General features: G+C 48.1%; 1 protein-coding gene across 7 annotated transcripts in view; it reads left to right on the forward strand.

Annotated features, from left to right (window-relative positions):
- AKAP13 (A-kinase anchoring protein 13) overlaps positions 1–5,815 on the forward strand; it is a 337,825-nt gene extending 332,010 nt beyond the window's left edge. For all 7 annotated transcript variants that reach the window (XM_063091725.1, XM_063091728.1, XM_063091729.1 and 4 more), the window contains one exon: positions 966–5,815. In XM_063091725.1, coding sequence (XP_062947795.1) covers positions 966–1,015 — 50 coding nt within the window. In that variant the 3' untranslated portion in view covers positions 1,016–5,815. The remainder of the gene's footprint in view (positions 1–965) is intronic.
- The last annotated feature ends 13,152 nt before the right edge of the window (positions 5,816–18,967 follow it).

An 18,967-nucleotide genomic window follows, 5' to 3' on the forward strand; every position in this document is an offset into this window, starting at 1 on the left:
ACACTGTACTGAATGGATTAACAATGGTGGTCATGGGTGTGCTCTGAGGGCTTTAAAAGGAGAGTGAATGGGAAGGTTAGTCTCTGCTCTCTCTGCTCCACCATTTCTGCAGTGTGATACCTTGCTGTCACTGTTGTCACCACAAAGACCCTCACTGGGTGTGTTCCCAGCCTTAAAAACTGTAAGCAAATAAATTTTGTTTTCTTAAAAATTTAAAAAAAAAAAAAAAAAGAACCGCTTTCTGTGGTACACACGTGCAAAGTAGAGGGTGCAGGTTTTATTTTTGAGGCATTGTCCAGTTGAGGAACTTGAACTCACCTAAATGAAGGACAAGGGTACTTCAGAAAGTTTGCGGAAAAACAGAATTAAAGTTAATACCAAAAAAAAAAAAAGAAAATACAAATCTTTTCACAAACTTTTTGAAGACCTTTTGTAATTTCAGATTCTCCCTGTCTTTCTAAAAGGTCTAGTCCAATAACTGATAACAATAGCTAGCACTTGGTGACTTAATCCTCAAATGATGGAACAAAGTAGGTGCTGCTAACCCCGAGAAAAATGAGGAAGCTGCGGCTCGTGGAGATAAGCGAATGCTGCAGCAGTGACAGGGCCTGTGGTTAAGTTACACTGAGTGTCTGCCGTCCACATGTCGCTTTTCCCTGACTCCTTCTCCTTATGGTTGATCTCTCCCTTCTATGTGGGAGGCTAAAGAGAAATTTACATTTGCCAGGCCTGTTCATAAATACAGATCCCAGTGCTTATGTGAAAGTTGAAGGGAGCATTGGATCATGAAGGATATCACTAAGGACTTCATTCACTCGGTTCGTTTGGAAACCCCAGTGTACAGAAAGATAATTGTCCATTAGCTCCAGTCACCTGTTTGCATCACAGAAGACTTTGGCAAGAAGGTTAGACAAAAAAAGTAGTTTTTTCCATTTATTTTTCATTCTTGGTTTTCACTTTTCCAGATGGCCCTGCATCGGAAGTGTCAGCAGAGGGTGAAGAGATCTTCTGCTGACCCTTTTCCTCTCTGCTGAGGCAGCTGCCTCCTGTCCTGGCCAGTGGTTCCAAGCCCCACCTCTCCTGCTGCCCCTGCGTGTTCAAGTCTCTTACACTGGACGCCCACTGCTCTCCAGCGTCCAGTGCTCTTGGGCTGCCCCAGGTTCTGGACAAGAAGGAACAGATTGTCTTGAGTGTCAGGGTTGGGAAGGAGGCCCAGACTAAGTTTTGGCCATAATTTGGCCAAGGACTCATGGGTTGGGGCTGGCCCTACTCAAATGTTACACTGAAAATAGTGGCCTCAAGTACAGGCGATGGCTTTGGACATGTCAGGAATTCCTAAAGGCTGCAAGAGTGTTTCCAAATGAAGTCTGAAACTGACTGCCTTTTGTTTTGGGGAACACAACTAAAATCAAACAGCAGACAGTTTGGACTTTTTCTGTGTATATGTATAGTGACCCATCTGCATATCCACCTGGGGCATCCCACAGATGTGCACAGCCTGCACCGGGCATCTCATCAGCATAGGTCAGCATGAGAGGGAATGCCTGTACCGAGTAGGTGGCATGTGGGTGCTCAGTACATCACCCTGTAGTCCTCAGAGATTGGGTCCCTTTAAACCCACCCTGTGCACACATCACCCCTTTTTGCATGCATTTCTCATTTCATTTTAGAAGGGATGACATTTGTGAAACCAGTGAGAGAAGGCTTGATGTGTATAAGAAGCATAAGATCTGCACCACCTTGATCTCAGTGTTCCAGACACTTAAAAAAAAAAAAAAGTAGTATCTCATTTCATCATTAAATCCAGAAGAAATATACAGGCTTTCCAAGATGGTTCCCCACCTATTCTGGGCACAGATGAAGTGGAGAGGCCACCTCGCCATTATTTTGCACTTGTGACACTTTTTGGTTGTCACTGACCACTCAGAAGGGGCCACGGCCTCCTGGGAATTTTCCTGAGCTCTCCTAGTGGCTCCCCAGGGCACTGCTGCCATCTGGCCCTCACCATGGAGGAGAGTGTGGGCCACCACACAGCACCACCAGGGCTGCCTGCCACTTCAGCCAGGTTGTGCCAGCCTCCTGGCCAGAACCAGGCAAGAGCTGGGCTCTTAGGCCTCTGAGAAGTTGTCGCAGCCCCCCCACGCTAGGACAGCTGGCCCAGACATAGGTTCAGGTGAAGGGGTTAGCCTATGTGTAACGGTTAGCGCCGTACCAGCCAAGAGAGGAGCTAGCCAGGTGTGGCTAGGAAAGCTCTTGTTCTGTCAGGGGCCTCAGTAAAATTTGATTTCTTAAAAAATGTTTTAAATCTGAAGGTCTGTTGATTATTGGTTGTATTCTACCCCTTAAAGATGTCACACATGCTGCTTGTTTTTCTTTTCTCTTTGCACTGTTTTGATCCTTGTTTGCTTGAGGCTTTTTCCCCGCTGGTATGTGCAGGACAGTTCCATTGGTAATGTTTCCCTTGGAGGCCCCACGTACCTGCCACAGTCGGTACTTCCCACGAGGAGAGACCCTGGAAAATTCTGTGTTTCACATGTGGCCTTCAGTTCCTGCTTTTTGCCTCTCAGAAGTGTGGGGCTTTGAATATACTTTTAAAAACAAAACAAAAAAAATTTGTAACTTGGTGCTTGTTGATGAATTGCAAGCTGGCCTTGCAGATGGAGGTATTTATCTTTCAGTTTATTTGAAAGAGATCTGGTTTAAAATTTTTAGCCTAGATTTGTTTTATTTATTTTGTGTGTGTGTGTGTGTTGGGTTTTTTTTTTTTAAGCGTGCACCAATACTAGTCCAACAGTTGGAACTGATGAATGCAGAGGGAGCAGCAGCCAGCGCTGCTTGCTCAGCAGTGTCTTTCCAGGTGCCTCAAAGGCCCAGATCAAAACCAAGGGCTGGGGAAGGGGTCCATTCCATTCCCTCCCCCGACCCCCATCTCATTCTTTTATCAAGGGATGTCTTTCATGTTTGAGAATTAAGAAACTTGCCACCTGTGAGCTACCTTTGTTTTTGTGATGGAGAATTCTTACCCTTTAGAAATAGACTTTTAAGACCAAAACCAGCTGATTTTCCTATTGAAACCTTGATGCACATCCCCAAAGACCCTAAACAGCAAAAAGTCAAGTTGCTTCCCTCCACCAATCCATACAACTCTAAGCCATAACTGAAGCCTGTCATAATCTTGCTCAGATCCAGCATGGGGCTCAGCTGTTGGTCCTTGTCACTGGCTCCTCCTCCCACAAAGAGAGGTGCTCTGCTAAAAGGGAAGGACCCAGCTCCCACCTCGGGTTCACGGGTGGGCAGTATTTGAAGATGACCTTCATTTCTTCCCTGTGTAGATAGACATAGGCCCAACGACCCTGTTCTCTGGGTTTGAAACAATTGGGGGTTAGTGCTGATCAGATTTACTCTCACAGATGGGCTTCACAAAAGTGCTATGGATAGTGTAAGTTAATATACATCGCTGCACAGCTTGATTTCTGTTTTAAAGGGTCTTTTACTTCCATCCAGCTGCGATGTTTAACTTGCCTTGATTGTTTTGGTGGTAGTTTTTAAGAATGGAGATTTCACCTCTACCCACAGCCCACTAATTTAAAACGATTTGGTCAGGTTCTAGTTGGACAAGTTTAGAATCAGAGATTCAGAAGGTCATCCCCTGAAGTCCCCCATGCCACCCAACTTTGGGACTATATCTGCATAGGTGCAGAAAGAACCAGTTACCAAGAACTGCTCTTACATGCCTTTGTATCTCTCTCCCCCTTGACACTGACCTCAGGGGGATTTATTATTGTGCTTGGGGAATTGCCTGGGATTGTGGCTGCTTGTGCTTTCGCATATGACCTTGAGAACTAAAGCCCCACCTGGATCTCTCTCCTGTGTGATTTTCTAGGATAGCTCGGATTGAATTCCCACACTGTTCCCCATACTAAGAAGCCATGTTTTCTCATCAAGCTAAAGAAATCAGATTCCTGAAATTGTGCTGAAATCTTGGGGGACAGATGGAGATACGATCCAGAGTCTCTAGATTTCCAGAATCTAGTGAACTTCCTAGGAGGAGACTACATATTCTCTCAAATTATTATCATCTCAGTAGTTGTCATCCCAGTCAGGTGACGTGCACTTTAAATGCTCTCATCAGTTGGCTTCATTTTTGAGACAATCAAGTATGTTAACTGTTTTCTTGGAAAATGGAGAGGGTTAAAACCATGTAAATTGCCATATCCAGCCTTTACCAACATTCCCTCTACCACCACCCTGTCCTGCGAGAGCTATCTGTGGGGAAGAAATTCTTATCAAGATTGTTTTTTTGAAAAGGTACGAATCTTACCTTTTTTCCTCTTAACATGTCTCAGGGTAAATACCACTAAAAGTTCTCCCTTTACTAATTTTCTCCTTTATTTGTTGTCTTCCCAAAGCCTCAATATTAGTAGTAAGCTCAAATTTTTGAGACCCTTGGGGTTTTGTTTGTCCCTTTATTTGGGGGGAATGGTATTAGTGTGCAGGGGTGAATTAAATAGGCCCCGCCCTAAGTGAAAGTGGAACCATACCTTATTGGTCAGAACTTGGTTCAGAAATTGCTATTCATAGAAAGACTTTATATTTCGTTCTTTTGTCTCTAAGACTGTTTTTCTATAGCCGGTTCGTTTGTCCCAACGATTTTAAGATTTGCATTGGAGATGAAGTTCACCATAACAGTGGGTGGCCAGCTGTGCCCACAGGACAGCCTGGCCCTGGCAGGGGTTTAGAAAGACAGTCCTGGTGGCCAGAAAGGGAGGCACTGAGGTGACCCCAGATACTGCAGAAGGATGTCCATCCTCTGTGCTTGGGCACCCTTGGATAACAGTGCCAATGGTCACAGGAGACCCGATGCCTTGCTTTCCTTCAGCAGGACCATCTCGGCACGCACCCGTTTGCATCTTGGGGCCTGTCCCAGCTAGCCCTGTCGCTCCTGTCCATCCTCAGAGGCAAAGAAGAGGGCAAAGAGTTTGGGTCTGGCTCATAATTTTTCTTTCAGTGTAGTATAACATTCCTAGTTAATCAGAGTTTGGAATCTACTGCCTGCTGGCCAGGTTTTGAAATGAAAATTATTTTAATTCTGCCATAAATGAAAAAAAAAAAAAAGGGAAAACAAAGGCATTTTTCCAGATCTAATTTAATTTGTCACAAGTCTGACAGGCTATGAATTATTTCTCCATCTGGCTATGGCTTAAAGATGGGCAGCCCCCACTGGCTAAGCGTCCCTGTCATAGAAGTGGGCTGACCTTCCTGGGAACCAGGTAGGCCCCGCCTGTGCTCAGGGGACCTGGTCACTGCACATCGTTCACCCCCAAGCCCTCCCCAGCATGAATTTGCCCCTGCCTTTTGTCATTGCCTGACGGGATGGATAGTCCCAGACACTGACGTAGGATATTCCCAGCTAGGTTTGCCTGTGGCTTAAGTGTAGCCTTATGGCTTCCTGTGTGAATTACCCGTTTAGGGTGCACTCAGGGAGGCATGAGGATTTTCAGGAGGGTGGTTAGGATACACCTATACCTCTGCTCTCATTGGTTGTTTCCAAATGCTGTATGAACATTTCTGTGCTAAATCCTATTAAATAAAAAGACGGGTTAAAACCCAAGTGCTGTATATTAATTTGTAATTATGTACAAAGTGAAGCAGTTTTAAACTGTAATGATTTTTTTTTCAGTGTGTTTTCTGAAATTTTGCCACAACATACTGGCTTTGTATTTTATTTATCTTCCTTTCTAGTTATCGGCTTCAGACTCTTGTAAAGTCCCCCCCTCAAACCTTTCAAAAAAATAAATTTCCTTTGAAGTCTTGATTGTTACTGTCATTTATTCCTATTCCTGGATTCCTGGTAGAAGGAATATTTTCCCCCCAAATTCTGAGGAGAGCCATCTCCCCAGTGGAAAGGTTTATTTGTGCCTTTGGGAGCAGGATTCCAGAGAGGTCTTCAGCAAAATCAGCTGCTGGGGATACTCTCACTCTGTCCCAGAGCGGGTCCCAAAACCTGAGGGTCACTGATCAGCCCTGAAGTCACAGGATTTGTGTCAACAGTCAATACTGTATCTGTAGATAATGCAATAAAAATGTCCTTTGCTATAGAGTACAAGGACACCTCAAAAAAATGGAAAAATAAAATTGAAAGATAATACTCTTTCTATGAACTTTTTGGGATACCCTCATATTTGATGTTAGCTTATCTTTCTTTACCAACTTTCTCCATCCCATCCCACCCCAAACAAGAGCAACTGCCAAAAACTAATTCAAGAAGAAAGATCCTGTTTGCATATAGCTCCGTAGGAATGTGCTGGGTCTGATCTCAGAGTGCTGGGGTTCCCATGGAGAAGGTGCTGACGTACACAGTACACAGTACGAGCTCCTGCTGGCTGTGCCTGCAGCACCTGTGGCTTCCTTTCCTGTGTTGCTGGCTTCCTACTTTATTTATTTTTTTAATGACTGGTAAGGGGATTTTAACCCTTGACTTGGTGGTGTCAGCACCATGCTCTCCAAGTGAGCCATGGGCCAGCCCCTGGCTTCCTACTTCTGAGTCTGAGCTTACTGGGCCTGTGGAAAGACCCTTAAGTCCAACTGGACATTGGAGAACTGCTGTTCAGAGCAATGTGAGCATCATGGCAGAGCTGCCTGGAATCCTGGCTCTGCCACTTTCTAGCTCACTGTCCCACTCTTGACCCAATGACCAGAGGAAGAAAGTCGTGCCAGGCTGCCAAGTGTTTTTCCTTTTCCCATGAACTTGGAAGTGCACGATTTCTCAACAGAGTCTTTGGTAGCCCTGGCAATAGCTGCCTCCCCACGAGCCAGTGAAACACTGGTCCCTTTTCACCCACTGACTACCTGTAGCCATCACTGCAGCTCGGCAGTCTTATCCCCCACCAAAAGCTTGGCCTGGCCTGGGTCCATAGTGGCCCCATTCCCCTAAGACACCTTATCAGGGCAAGAGAGTGGTTCCCATGCCTGCCTCCTCAGTTCTGAGCCAGGGACAGCTCTGTCTGGGAGGCAAGAGCAAGAAGGTTCTGGTCTTCTATTCCAAAAGAACAGGTGAGGCACCAAGTGCTAGGGACTCTAGTGTGCTGGACAGCTGTTCAACGGGTGCTGAGTCTGCCCACGCCTGAGGGAGGCTGCTGCGCCCAGAGCCTTGGCCACAGCACAAGCCTGACTGCCCGGTGGCTTATATAAAAGTGGCTCTTTCTGTCTTGAAGATCCCCATCCCAAGGCAAGCCCATGGCCCAGGGGTGGCCGAGGATGAGGTCTGCAGCAGAGGCTCTGCCTGGAAAGGGAGTATGGGTAATTGCAGCAAGGCAGAAATCTAAACCAAAAACGTGGAGAGGAAATTGGGAAGCTGGAACTAGGGCATGGAAAGGGGACTGGACCCCCCTCCCACAACCAGGCACACCATGCCAGCGCCTCAGGGTCTGCCTGGGGACCCGGGGCGTGGAGAACAGGACCAGACCCTGCTCCCACAACCAGGCACACCTCACCAGCACCTTGGGGCCCACCCAGGGACCCAGGGCATGGAGACAGGGACTGGACCCCCCTCCCACAAGCAGGCTCACTGCCTCGGTGCCTTGGGGCCCACCCAAGGACCCAGGGTATGGAGCTGGGGACTAGAACCCGCCCCCCACAACCAGGCACACCTCGCCAGTGCCTTGGGGCCAACTCAGGGACCCAGGGCATGGAGAAGGGGACCAGACACCCCTTCCACAACCAGGCACTCCGTGCCAGCACCTCAGGACCCACTTGGAAACCTGGGGTATGGAGCTAGGGATTGGACACTCTCCACAACCAGGCACAACACCAGCAACAAGGAGCGTGCCAAAATCATCTCCTCCATGTGGGTGGGCCATCACAGCCACCACGATAACCATGGCTGCCGTGAAGGCGGCTAGACACCACGACCACCACGCAGATTGTCCGCCAGCCACTGGAGTGCCTTAACACAAGGAGAGTCACCAGCAGAGATAAAGAAAGGAGGAGGATGTCTGTCTCCACAGAGCCCATTCCATAGTGACGGAAAAGACATCTGCTCTATGATAATATTGGGGGACCAGATCACGCCTCTCAGCATTGGACAGATCTTTTGGGCAGCAAATCAACATAGTAACCATTACTCTTTCAGAAGGAGAGAAGAAATCTAGGGTAATTAGAGGGGGGAGGGGCAGAGGAAGGGGGGATGGGGAGGGATTGGACAAGGGGCATAAATAATAATTACGATTTGTAACAATATATATGCTAGTAATATTGATTTGATCAACATAGCTCAATGTTGAACCCCCAAAATTTGTATAGTCAATTTTGATTCAATAAAAATTAAAAATTAAAAGAAAATTTAAAAAATAAAGAAATTGGGAAGCTGAAGAGACAAAAAGGCCAGGAAGAGCTTGCAGATCTCCTTGGAGGCAGCAGCAGAGCATCAGAGATATGATCGGGAACTCCTTTCCCATGGGTGACCAGTCACTTCATCCCTGGTGCGGCCTTGGAGCCCAGACACCACCTCCCAGTCTAGATCTGCCTTGCCACCCCAATGGGCATCCCGGAAGCCTGAAAGGAGTCACAAATGGCAAAAGAGACCGAGGCTTGAGAGGAAGCGGCGTGTGCCCCAGATTTCGGGAATGTGGCTCACAGGCCCCACTGGCCTTCCAGTTTGGTGCCCCCTGCAAGCTCCCTCCCTGCGTCCGGCCCCTACCTTGGTATCCAAGCGACAGCCCCAGGCTGCCTGGCCGCCAGGCTACACTCGGGCCGCCTCCTTTCATATGCTAATTGCTTGCTCACAGCTACACACGGTCTGCTGAAGTTTGGGCTACTCTTCCCCCCAGGAGCCTTTGAGAAACTTTCCTTCTTCCTGGGAAACAGTGACTGGACCCATCAGGGGGCCTCAAAGAACTGATGATGCAGGGAGAGGGATCTTAAAATGGCTCCTTGAAACGGACTAGCTGAGAGCTAGCTGGCTTTTCACTCCCTTACCCCCTCATTACCCCTCCCTTTGAGCAGTCCCTGAACTCCCCACCCCACCCCCAGCTGTGGAGCTTGGAGGTGGGCAGTTGCCTGGACAACCTCGGTTCTTCCCAAGCATTGCCCCGGTCCCTGCCATCCAAGAGAGAGGGACACTGGTCATCTGAACAATGCTCCCTGCCCTGACAAGTTGGGGAGAGGGCCAAGTGAGTCCCCTTCTGTCTGTCGAGGAGAGCTGTGGACATGGGCCGAAGAAGCCACCGGGTGAGTGACAGGATGGTGCAGACTTTGGACCAAAGAGTCTGGGTTCAAACTCCAGCCCTGCCATTTAATAGCTGCGTGACCTTGGACAAGCTATGAAGCCTCTCTGCCTGTTTCCTCTCTAAATAGGGAGTGATGTAGGCAGCTTACAGATGAGTTGTGATGATTAGACAAGATGCTCGGTGCGGGGCCAGCGCACCTATCTGGAGGCATGTTAGCCCAGCAGCTGCCATCTTGTCACAGCTGTAGCCCCTGGATTAGTGGCTCCCGGGCCTGGAGAACTCCTGGAGGACAGATGCAGTCTCCCCCATCTGCCTGGGCAGCACCTAGCATGGGCCTGGGCTCAGAGCACCTCTTGTCTCTGGGCTTTGCATGAGCCATCCCCTCTTCCCCGCACTTGGCTCAGCTGAATTGTCACGTCCCCTAGGAAGCCATTCCTGACAGCCAAGGCAAACCTAGCCCCTCTGGGACATCCCCTTACCACATGGGCTAGTCTGCAGCTGACCCCAAACAAAATGACAACTTGACCCACCCCACACCAGCCCTGCTGCTGCCTGATCCTCTCCCCAGCTTGCTTCAGGCCAGCACTACCCTGAGCCCTACTCCCCCTGCACCCCTGGAAGTGAGCTGAAGGCACCCTTGCCCACACCTTCATTCCAAAGCAGCAGCTGGGAATAAAGGACAGGCAGGACTGTCCCAGGAACCTGGAATCGGTGGGGCCCATCACTTCTCTGCCAACAAGTCTAAGTCTGGAGGGTGGACATCAGTTCTAGTTGTCTCAGGTAAGGTTCACTCCTCCTGGGGGCCTCCAGTCAGATGCCCAGAGTCCTATTGCCAGGGCCTGGAGGGTAGCTCAGCCCCTCCCCGACCAGGTCTTGCAGCCAAAAGTGGGTCAGCGACATGGACCCTGCCTAGGACCAGGGACCCCAGGGGGTTCTCTCACCCTCTCCCACAGGGATGAGAGCAGTTCCCTGGAAGGCCAGCTGGTAGAGCCAAAGCCAAGTTCATACATTGTGTGTCCTGAGGCAATATGCTTAACCTCTCTGAGCTACAGTTTCTTTTACTAGTAAAATGGGGATAATGGCACCTACCCCATACAGTTGTAAGAACAAAATTATACTGCCTTTCTTCCTGCTTGGCTGGAAGGGACTGAAAACATGAAGGCCTGATCTTGAGAAATGTGCACATGTTTCCATTAATGGTGGACCTGCGAGGTGTGAGCACTTACTGTGATTGTGGGGATCCCATATGATATCAGATTCATCTGGGTCAAAGAAAGCTTGCCAATGTTTTTCTTCTTGGAATGAGTTCCCCATGAAGGACTCAACAGATTGAGGGGCACTCACTGGCTGGGAAACCCACATGAGCCTCCAAGCCATGATCTTATGGACCTTAACATCCCGAAGGAGGTTTGATGTGTGGATGGTCACACAAAGGCGCATGGAGTTAAGCAACCAGCGCAGCCGGAGCCAGCCAGGAACCCACACCTTTTGAGACAAACCTGGGATTTTGCCCTTGGATCTCCTGCTTTAGAATTCTCTGGGCTTCTTGTTCAAATGCATATTCCGGGCCTAACCCCAGATTTTATGAGTCAGAATGTACAGGGATAAAGCCAGGAAATTTGCATTTTTAACTAGCAGCCCAGGGAGTTTTATTCATACTGAAGTGTGAGAGCTTACTACTCCCACAAGGGAGAAGGGAGGCAGGGAGGGCAGGAGAAAGGAAAGGAAGAAAGAGTGTTTGCATGAGCTCCTTTCTACTCTGCAAAAAGAGGTTCCTTCAGTGGAGTCCTGCTCTTGTTCTGCTGATACTTCTCCATGAATATTCTGCCTGTTCACAAGTAATAGTGAACAACTGCAGGACTTGGGACAACATACTGATCTTCATCTGCAAGGTAGAAAGGACGCAACCTCATAGGGCTGTTGTGATGATGAAATGACAGGACAGAGCACAGAGTATGTGCTCCATAGATATTTCCTGCCATTGTTGCACAGACCTTATCACTGAAGGGCTGGGTGGCCTTGAACATGTCACATCTACGAAATGGAGTGCTTCTCAGCCTCAGCTGCACTTAAGAAACAGCTGGAGGAGCTTTAGGCCTCATGATACCCAGGCCATGCCTGTGGCAGGCCACATCAGAACCTTTGGGGTGAGGCCCAGGCAGCAGGACTTTATAATGCTTCCTGGTGGTTCCAGTTGTGCAGCTGAGGTTGAGAATCACTAGATGATGCCCTGGCTTGATTTCAGAGATCAGCTTCTGTTCTGCAGGTGAGGCTTCCTCCCTGTGGGTCTCCAAACAGCCCTTGATCCAGAGCCTTCCCTGATGTGGAGCCAGCCTTGGCTTTGGCGGAAGCCTGAGCTTTGTGTATGCAGGGCTCCAGGCATGAAAGATGACATCTCTCTCCACAGGGCCTTGAGTCCCACTGGAGGCTGCCAAACAGGAGGGTAAACACAAGGGGGAATGAGACAGAGGAGGTGTCTATGGGAGGAGCACAGCCCAAGTGGGACTGGGTCTGGCCTTCAGGGAAAAATTCAGGGCCCTCCAGAAGCAATGAAGGGCAGTGGGCAGAAAAGACAGGGCCCCCAGCCTACTCTGGTTGGGCTGGAGCCAAGCTCTGTCTACAAGTCTCAGGTTCTGGTGACTTTCTCCAAGGGTTCCAGCCCCCCTCCCCAAGCCTCTTCACACCACATCCTCTCCCACTCAGTCCTCTCCCAAAACAATGTTAGCCACTCCTCTGCAAGGTAGTGTTTTAATATTTAGGGCATGTGTGTTTAATATTATTGTAATTCATGTTCCCCAAACAATATATGATAGTTCATATTGGGACTTATTTTTAAAACATTTTTAAACACCTGTAATTCCATCATCCAGAATAAACTGTCCATTAACATTTAATTAAGATGCCCAGTGTTTTTCTGTGTGCACATGTTCTTTTTTAGCAAAGTTTAAGTTGTGTTCTATATAGAGATTTATATTCTATTTACTTCTTTTCACATTTTATTATTAATATTGGATGTTTAATATTCCACTTTGTAAAATTATCATTGTTGGGAGCTTAGGTGTTTCCAAATTTTCATTCTTACAAATAACATACTGGGCTATTTTTATAACACTGTTTTTATTTCCTATTTTAAAATAATACATGTTTATTAGAGAAAATATAGAAACTAATGATAAATAGAATTTATAGATATATATGGGTGCTAGGTTGACAAGGGGTGGACTTGTGATGGTTAACTTCATGTGTCAATGTGGTGGGGCTAAGCAATGCCCATTATTTCTGGGTGTGTCTGTGAGGGTGTTTCCAGGAGAGATTAGCATTTGAATCAGTAGACCGAGTAAAGAAGATCTATTCTTACCAATGTGGACAGGCACCATCCAATTCATTGAGGGCCCAAATAGAACAAAAAGGTGGAAAAAGAGCAAATTCTCTTATTGAGCCTTATTGAGCTGGGACATCCATCTTCTCCTGCCCTCAGACACCGAAGTTCTTGGTCCTCAGGCCATCAGACTCCAGGACTTACTTCAGTGGCTCCCTGGTTCTCAGGCCTTCTGGTTGGACTGGAACTACACCACCCACCCACTGTACTGGGCTTCCAGCTTGCTGATTACAGATTGTGGGACTTCTCAGTCTCCATAATCACATGAGCCAATCCCTCACAATAAATCTCTTTATTTATATATTTAGGTGATGCAAATGCTTTGGAAAACATTCTGGCACTTCTTCAAATGGTCAAACATACAGTACTGATTCATGCCACTACAGGGATGAGCCTTGAAAACATTATGTTAAGTCAAAGAAGTCAGTCACAAAGGACTACATATCATTTTATTCCATTTATGCAAAATGTTCAAAACAGGCAAATGCATGGAGACAGAAAGTAGATTAGTGGTTGCCCAGGACTGGTACCATTGGTGGTTGGGGGAATGGCATGGGGGAATGACTACTAATGGGCCTGGGGTTCCTTTTGGGGGGATTGAAAATGTTCTAAAATTGACTGTGGTGATGGTTGCATAATTCTGTGAATATATTAAATACTATTGAACTGTACCCTTTAAATGGATGAATTGTATGGTATGTGGATTATCATAAAACTTATATGTTTAACAAGGGGACATGAAGAAACTTTCATGGGTGATTGGATATGTCACTATGGTGATCGTGATGATGATTTCATGGGTATATGTATATGTCAAAATGTATAAAATTGTACAATTTAAATATGTGTAGTTTATTTCTATATCAATTATACTTCAATAAGCTGTTTCTAAAAAATCAGTCTCTTTTCTATGAACACACAGTTTATTTTACAAAATGGGATAATCTTACCTTTTTTCCACTTGATAAATCATGAGCATCTTTCCAAGTCATCAAATACCTATGTTTAATAGCTACATAGCATTTTAATGTTCAGTATGAAGTTAACATATTCCATGGATATGGATATTTTAAATAAGACAACTGAGCCTTTCAGGCTACAGTGTCACCCCCTTGGTGTCTCTGCCTGGGACAGACTCCCAGACCCCATCTCTCCACCTGGTCTGGCCTCCTTTGGAAGGGACCTCAGAACTTGAGCCTTCTGCCAGGAAAGAGAGCCTGTTGGAACCAGCCTGGGACTGGCCCTCTCATTTCTTGAATTCCTGCCTCCTTTCACTGCCCTGGATTGACACCAGGTGCGGAGCTGGCCTCGGGCCAGCCGTGGGCATGAGAACAATACCACTGCCTCTTCCTCCACATCAAGGCATTAGCCACATTCATCCCAAAAGGCAGAGAGGAAGTTCAGCAAAGTCACAGCCCAGCTCTGTGCTGGTTTCTGAAGGGGAGGCCCAGTCAAGGATCAGCAAATTTTTGGTTCATGTGTCCCCCTAAAAAATTTTTGAACAACCATGTACCTCTTGCATATTTTTAAGTTAATCTCTAAGATGGTATCATAACAATAACAGCTACAAAGTATATAATTGGGACATACTAGTTCTATGCCTCAAAAATATTTAGGGTTGATGATTTAAGTTTTTTAGTTTATAGAAAATGCCCACCATGTAATCTAATTAGCAAAGCCAGGCCTTACTGGCAAACTGATTGTCCGATTCAGAATTCAATTTCCATCAGAAAAAGTTTGATTTTGTTTTTAAAGCTTAAATAAAAATGTAATTCTGTGTTCTACTGATAACTATCTCATTTCTGAATTCTGATTTAAGCTAAGAATTGTATAGGGAAGGAAGTAGGGAAGGAAGTAGGATGGATGGATGGATGGATAGATGGATGGGTGGATGGATGGATGAATGATGGATGGATAGGTAGGTGGATGGACAGATGAACAGATGGACACACAAAGATGTGGAACCTTGTCGTGTGTTTGTCATTGAATTCCAAAGGCACCGCCCTCTTTAATAACCTTATGCTTTGCTCTCCACCTCTCCATCAGGTGCTGCCCATTCTTAATGTGTCCCTTAAGTGCCCCAGAAGTTTTCATTCTCTGGGCAATGCAGTGAGTTTCAAGAGGGGTGAGAGGTATGTCTTTCTCTCGTGAAATGAAAGGACAATTGAGGAAGGGAGGTGGAAAAGAAGGAGCAGTCACAGGCAGCCAGAAAGGAGTTCTTTAGGACTCTCCCAGCACGAGGCCTGTTGCAAGCTCCTCTCTGGGTTGGGAGCCCTGTGCGCCAGGCCTCTTCCTCCTGGGGAAAGTGGGCTCTGGAGTCTTCCTGCTCTTTCTCCATCACCACAAGGATTTGGAGCCCTGACTTTTACCTGGGGGGAGAGAGAAACGCCTCCTCTCCGCAAGCTCTGACTGCTGCTCAGACAAGCCTGGACAAAGCCAGCTCATGCCCAGTGACCTTCTAGGTCTCCTGGGGAAGATCTTCCAAGTGACAACCTGGCCCCTGTGTACTCCATATACACTGTGCAAAGCACCTGACCAGAACATTCTCCTTTCAGCTGCCAGACTGAGGCGTAGACCTGGAAGGGACCGTTCCCACCTACAACACAGGAATTCACTCTTCCTGTATGCAGTCAGCCTTCCAAAAAGAAAAGTCTGAAAATTAGGAAGTCAAAGCAAGATTCTTAAGACTGCACACTTTCCAAGAAGGAGCTGAGGTCCTTGGAACCCTGTAATTGCAGTAACCATTTCCACAGAGTGGCTCATAAAAGAGGAAATCTGGGCCATGGAAGAAGGAAGCCCCCGCGTCAACAGGAGGGAAGACAGCTGCTGTGGGAACCTTACGGTTGGCTCTGGGCTTCCTGGCAGCCAGAGCTAAATGGGAAACATGTATTTTTAATGGAGTTTCCTTTAACTCCCTAGAGAAGCTAGACTGCTTTCTCCTTTCCAGTTAATTTTGTTTTAAACACACAGCCACATTCTACTCAGTTGGAACCTTACATGGGGCAAAGGAAATAGACATTGTTGATAGAAATCCAGTAGCCTCTTTACCCAATTCAGTTCAATCCTTGCAACAGGCAATATGATCCTTTTTTAAAAAAACAAATTAATTAAAGCTAGAGGAGTAAAGGGACCTGCCTAAGGAAGGTCACCTGTGTACCAGGAGAGCTGGTGTTTGGACCCAGCTGGCCTGGCTCCCAGTGTGGCCCTCCACACTGCACCTGCGAGGATCTACATCATGAGGCTCAGCTAGTGGGGACAACACACGTCTGCTGAGGTCCAACCTGGACCCCAGAGCACAGCTCAGACCCCTGGGAGGAGGGAATGGGTCTACAGGGAAGTCTGTGTGAATTAGAAAAGGCAGCTACACTTGCTGCCACAGAGTGGGTGTGGGGACCCCAGCTGACCACCTCTGTCACACACTGTGTCACAGTTGCACTCAGCAGCCCTTTCTGGTGTCTCTTCAACTCTCGTTTTAGAATCTCACTACTTCCCCTGAGAAGTGGGAGCTGGAGAGTGGAAGAGACAGGACCTCCTTCCTGTTAGTCCCCAAGGAGATCCTAGGCAGGGTCCTACAAAATGGATAGAAGGTGGAGCTTGGCTCTTGGAGTGATGGCGAAGCTTATATGAGCGGCTGTGTGGAAAGCACCTGGCGCAGAGAAGCCATTCGTGGCATTAGCTCCAGAGCCGCATTTGTCCTCCACACTGGTGTCTGGATGGGACTCCACCGTCCTGCCCCTTCTGCTGTCCCAGACCTGGTAGAGCCCCCATGGGATGGCCTTGGCAGAAATCTGTCTCTCATGCTCCCATCTCCCCTGGTTCCCTTCCAGCCCTGGGTGCTGAGAGGTGTCACAGTGATGAGTCTACCTGGAAACTGTTGTGGAGTCCTGGGGGGCTGGCTGGAGGAACAGAGATGCTATGAGAGTGTGTGGGGTGCTGTCACTCACAGGGAGTTGGACCACTGGGCCCCAAGGGGGAGAGCAGCCAAGAGCATGGCGCCCAAGGCCTGGCATGGAGTTGGTGCCCCATAAGCCAGATTACTTCATTGATCATGCAGCCCAGGGAATCTGAAAGCTTCTTCTGGGATCCCAGAGCAACGTTCCTCCTCTCCCTTGGCTGCAGAAAGGACAAGAAAATGGCCCAGCCCTATCCAATCCAACCCCATGAGCCAGCTGTTGCATGTGTAAGAAAGCCACTGCTCCCTCTGCTGCTGCAGCCCCGTGGGGCCCAGAGCTCCAGCTGCCAAGCCCAGGCCAGCCCAGGCCAGAGCAAGAATCCCCAGTTCAGGGGACCTGGACGGTGGGGGCCAGACATGCCCAAACAGATGGTGCTTCAGCTGCCACTCTGAGCTCCAGTTCCCTCATCTTTTTTTTTTTTTTTTTTTTTTTGTCTTTTTTCGTGACCGGCACTCAGCCAGTGAGTGCACCGGCCATTCTTATATAGGATCCGAACCCGCGGCGGGAGCATCGCCGCGCTCCCAGCGCTGCACTCTCCCGAGTGCGCCACGGGCTCGGCCCAAGTCCCCTCATCTTTAAGATGGTGACATCTGCACTGACCTTGAGGCATCATCGTGAAAGTTAAATGAAAATATATAATTTCCTAATATAGAATCTGGCACATCATAGGTATGTGCTTTGGTCCAAAGGTTTATGTACCCCCCAAATTCATATGTTGAAATCCTCACCCCCAAGGTGATGGTGTCAGGAGGTGGGGCCTTTGGGAGGTGATTAGGTCGTGAGGGTGGAGCCCTCGTCAATGGCATTAGCACCCTTATAAAAGAGGCCCAGAGAGCTCCCTCGCCCCTTCCACTCATGGACAGAGTGAGAAGACATTGTCCATGAGGAAAGGGCCCTCACCAGACACCGCATCTGCCAGCGCCTTGATCACGGACTTCCTAGCCTCTAGGTCTGTGAGCAATACATTTCTGTTGTTTACAAGCCGCCCACTTTATGGTATTCTGTCTGTTACAGCAGCCCGAATGGACTGAGACAGTGTGCAATAAAAGGTACCTGTCACATGCTGTTATGCATAGTCATGCACTAATGACCATGAATAGTGAACATGATGAACATGAACATGAACGTGACCCAGCATAAGAGATGTAGGTAGGGGGACCAACTGTCCCAGTTTGTATGGAACTTTGCCACATCCTGGGAACCCCTCAGTCCCAGGCAAACCATGTTGGTTGATCATCCTGGACGTGGGGTGCAAACTCCCCAAGCTCTCCTAACCAAATCCGAAGTGCTCCCTGAGGAAAACCCCATCCTGCCCCACTTTCCTGGGTGCCTGGCCTCCTCCTCCTGCCCAGGGGATCTGCCGTCTTTGTTCTGCTCTGCTCGGCTTTCTTCTGAAGGCAACTTCTAGCCTCTGCACATCAGAGTTTCAGGCCCACCCTGGAAAAAAAGGCCCTAAGCTAGAGGGGCAGAGGCACCTGCAATGGTTCCTGCCTGCTCGGTGGCCCAAGGTCTGCACCCTGAGGACATCCTGATTTCTGTCCCCGAACCTGAGGGAGGCTGGAATGATTCAGGATGGAGGGACGCCAGCTCCAGCATCCTCCTTATTCCCAGATCTATCCCAAAACCAATTCATTTTTTAAGGAAGGAAAGAAAAACACATTTTTAAAATATAAGGCACCTCAGCAATCCTTCCAAGCATGTGGTTTGTGTTTTTTTTTCACAGACAACGAAGCTGAGTCTCAGAATATCTTGCCCAAGGCCAGGCAGCTAGAAACAGGTGATGGCAGATTTGCATCTAGATCTGCTTGGCTCCAAAGCCAGTCTCATCTGGTCAAGACCCTTCCCTTTGACCTCAAAGCCTGTGTCTTCTCTATTAAACTACATTGCACTTTGACCTCAAAACCCACTTTGGGGTATAACATAGCCCCAGGCATTGATACAAGAAGGGAAAGTGACTTATACAAAGAAATTCAGGGTGATGCAACTTGTAGTCACCAAAGCACAAACTGACAGAGCAGGAGTCAGCCCCCAGGGCTACATACAGGGAGGGGCTGAGCCAGGCACGGGCCATGGCACAGCAAAAGGTCACCATGCTTGGCCAGTTACCCACACAGTAACAACAGCAACAGCTCGCGGTTGTTGAGTGCTTCCTGAGTGCCAGACCCTGTTAGCAGGACTTTGCATGTCCTGAGACTCACGTGTGTCCCTAACTCATTCAATTCTCATATGAACCACTGAACGGCCACCCCTCAAAGGCATGGCAGCTGACGCCCTGGGAACTTTGCGGCTAGCCAGGGGGCTCTGCCACACTGTGTGTGACTGCTGAGTGGTCACGTTTGTCTGGAAAGGCAGGAAGGGGGAGACACACACAAAAGCCAAACAGTAATGGCTATATAGGCAAGGATTAA

The sequence above is a fragment of the Cynocephalus volans genome, chromosome 3 (genome assembly GCF_027409185.1).
Source record: "Cynocephalus volans isolate mCynVol1 chromosome 3, mCynVol1.pri, whole genome shotgun sequence".
NCBI lineage: Eukaryota > Metazoa > Chordata > Mammalia > Dermoptera > Cynocephalidae > Cynocephalus > Cynocephalus volans.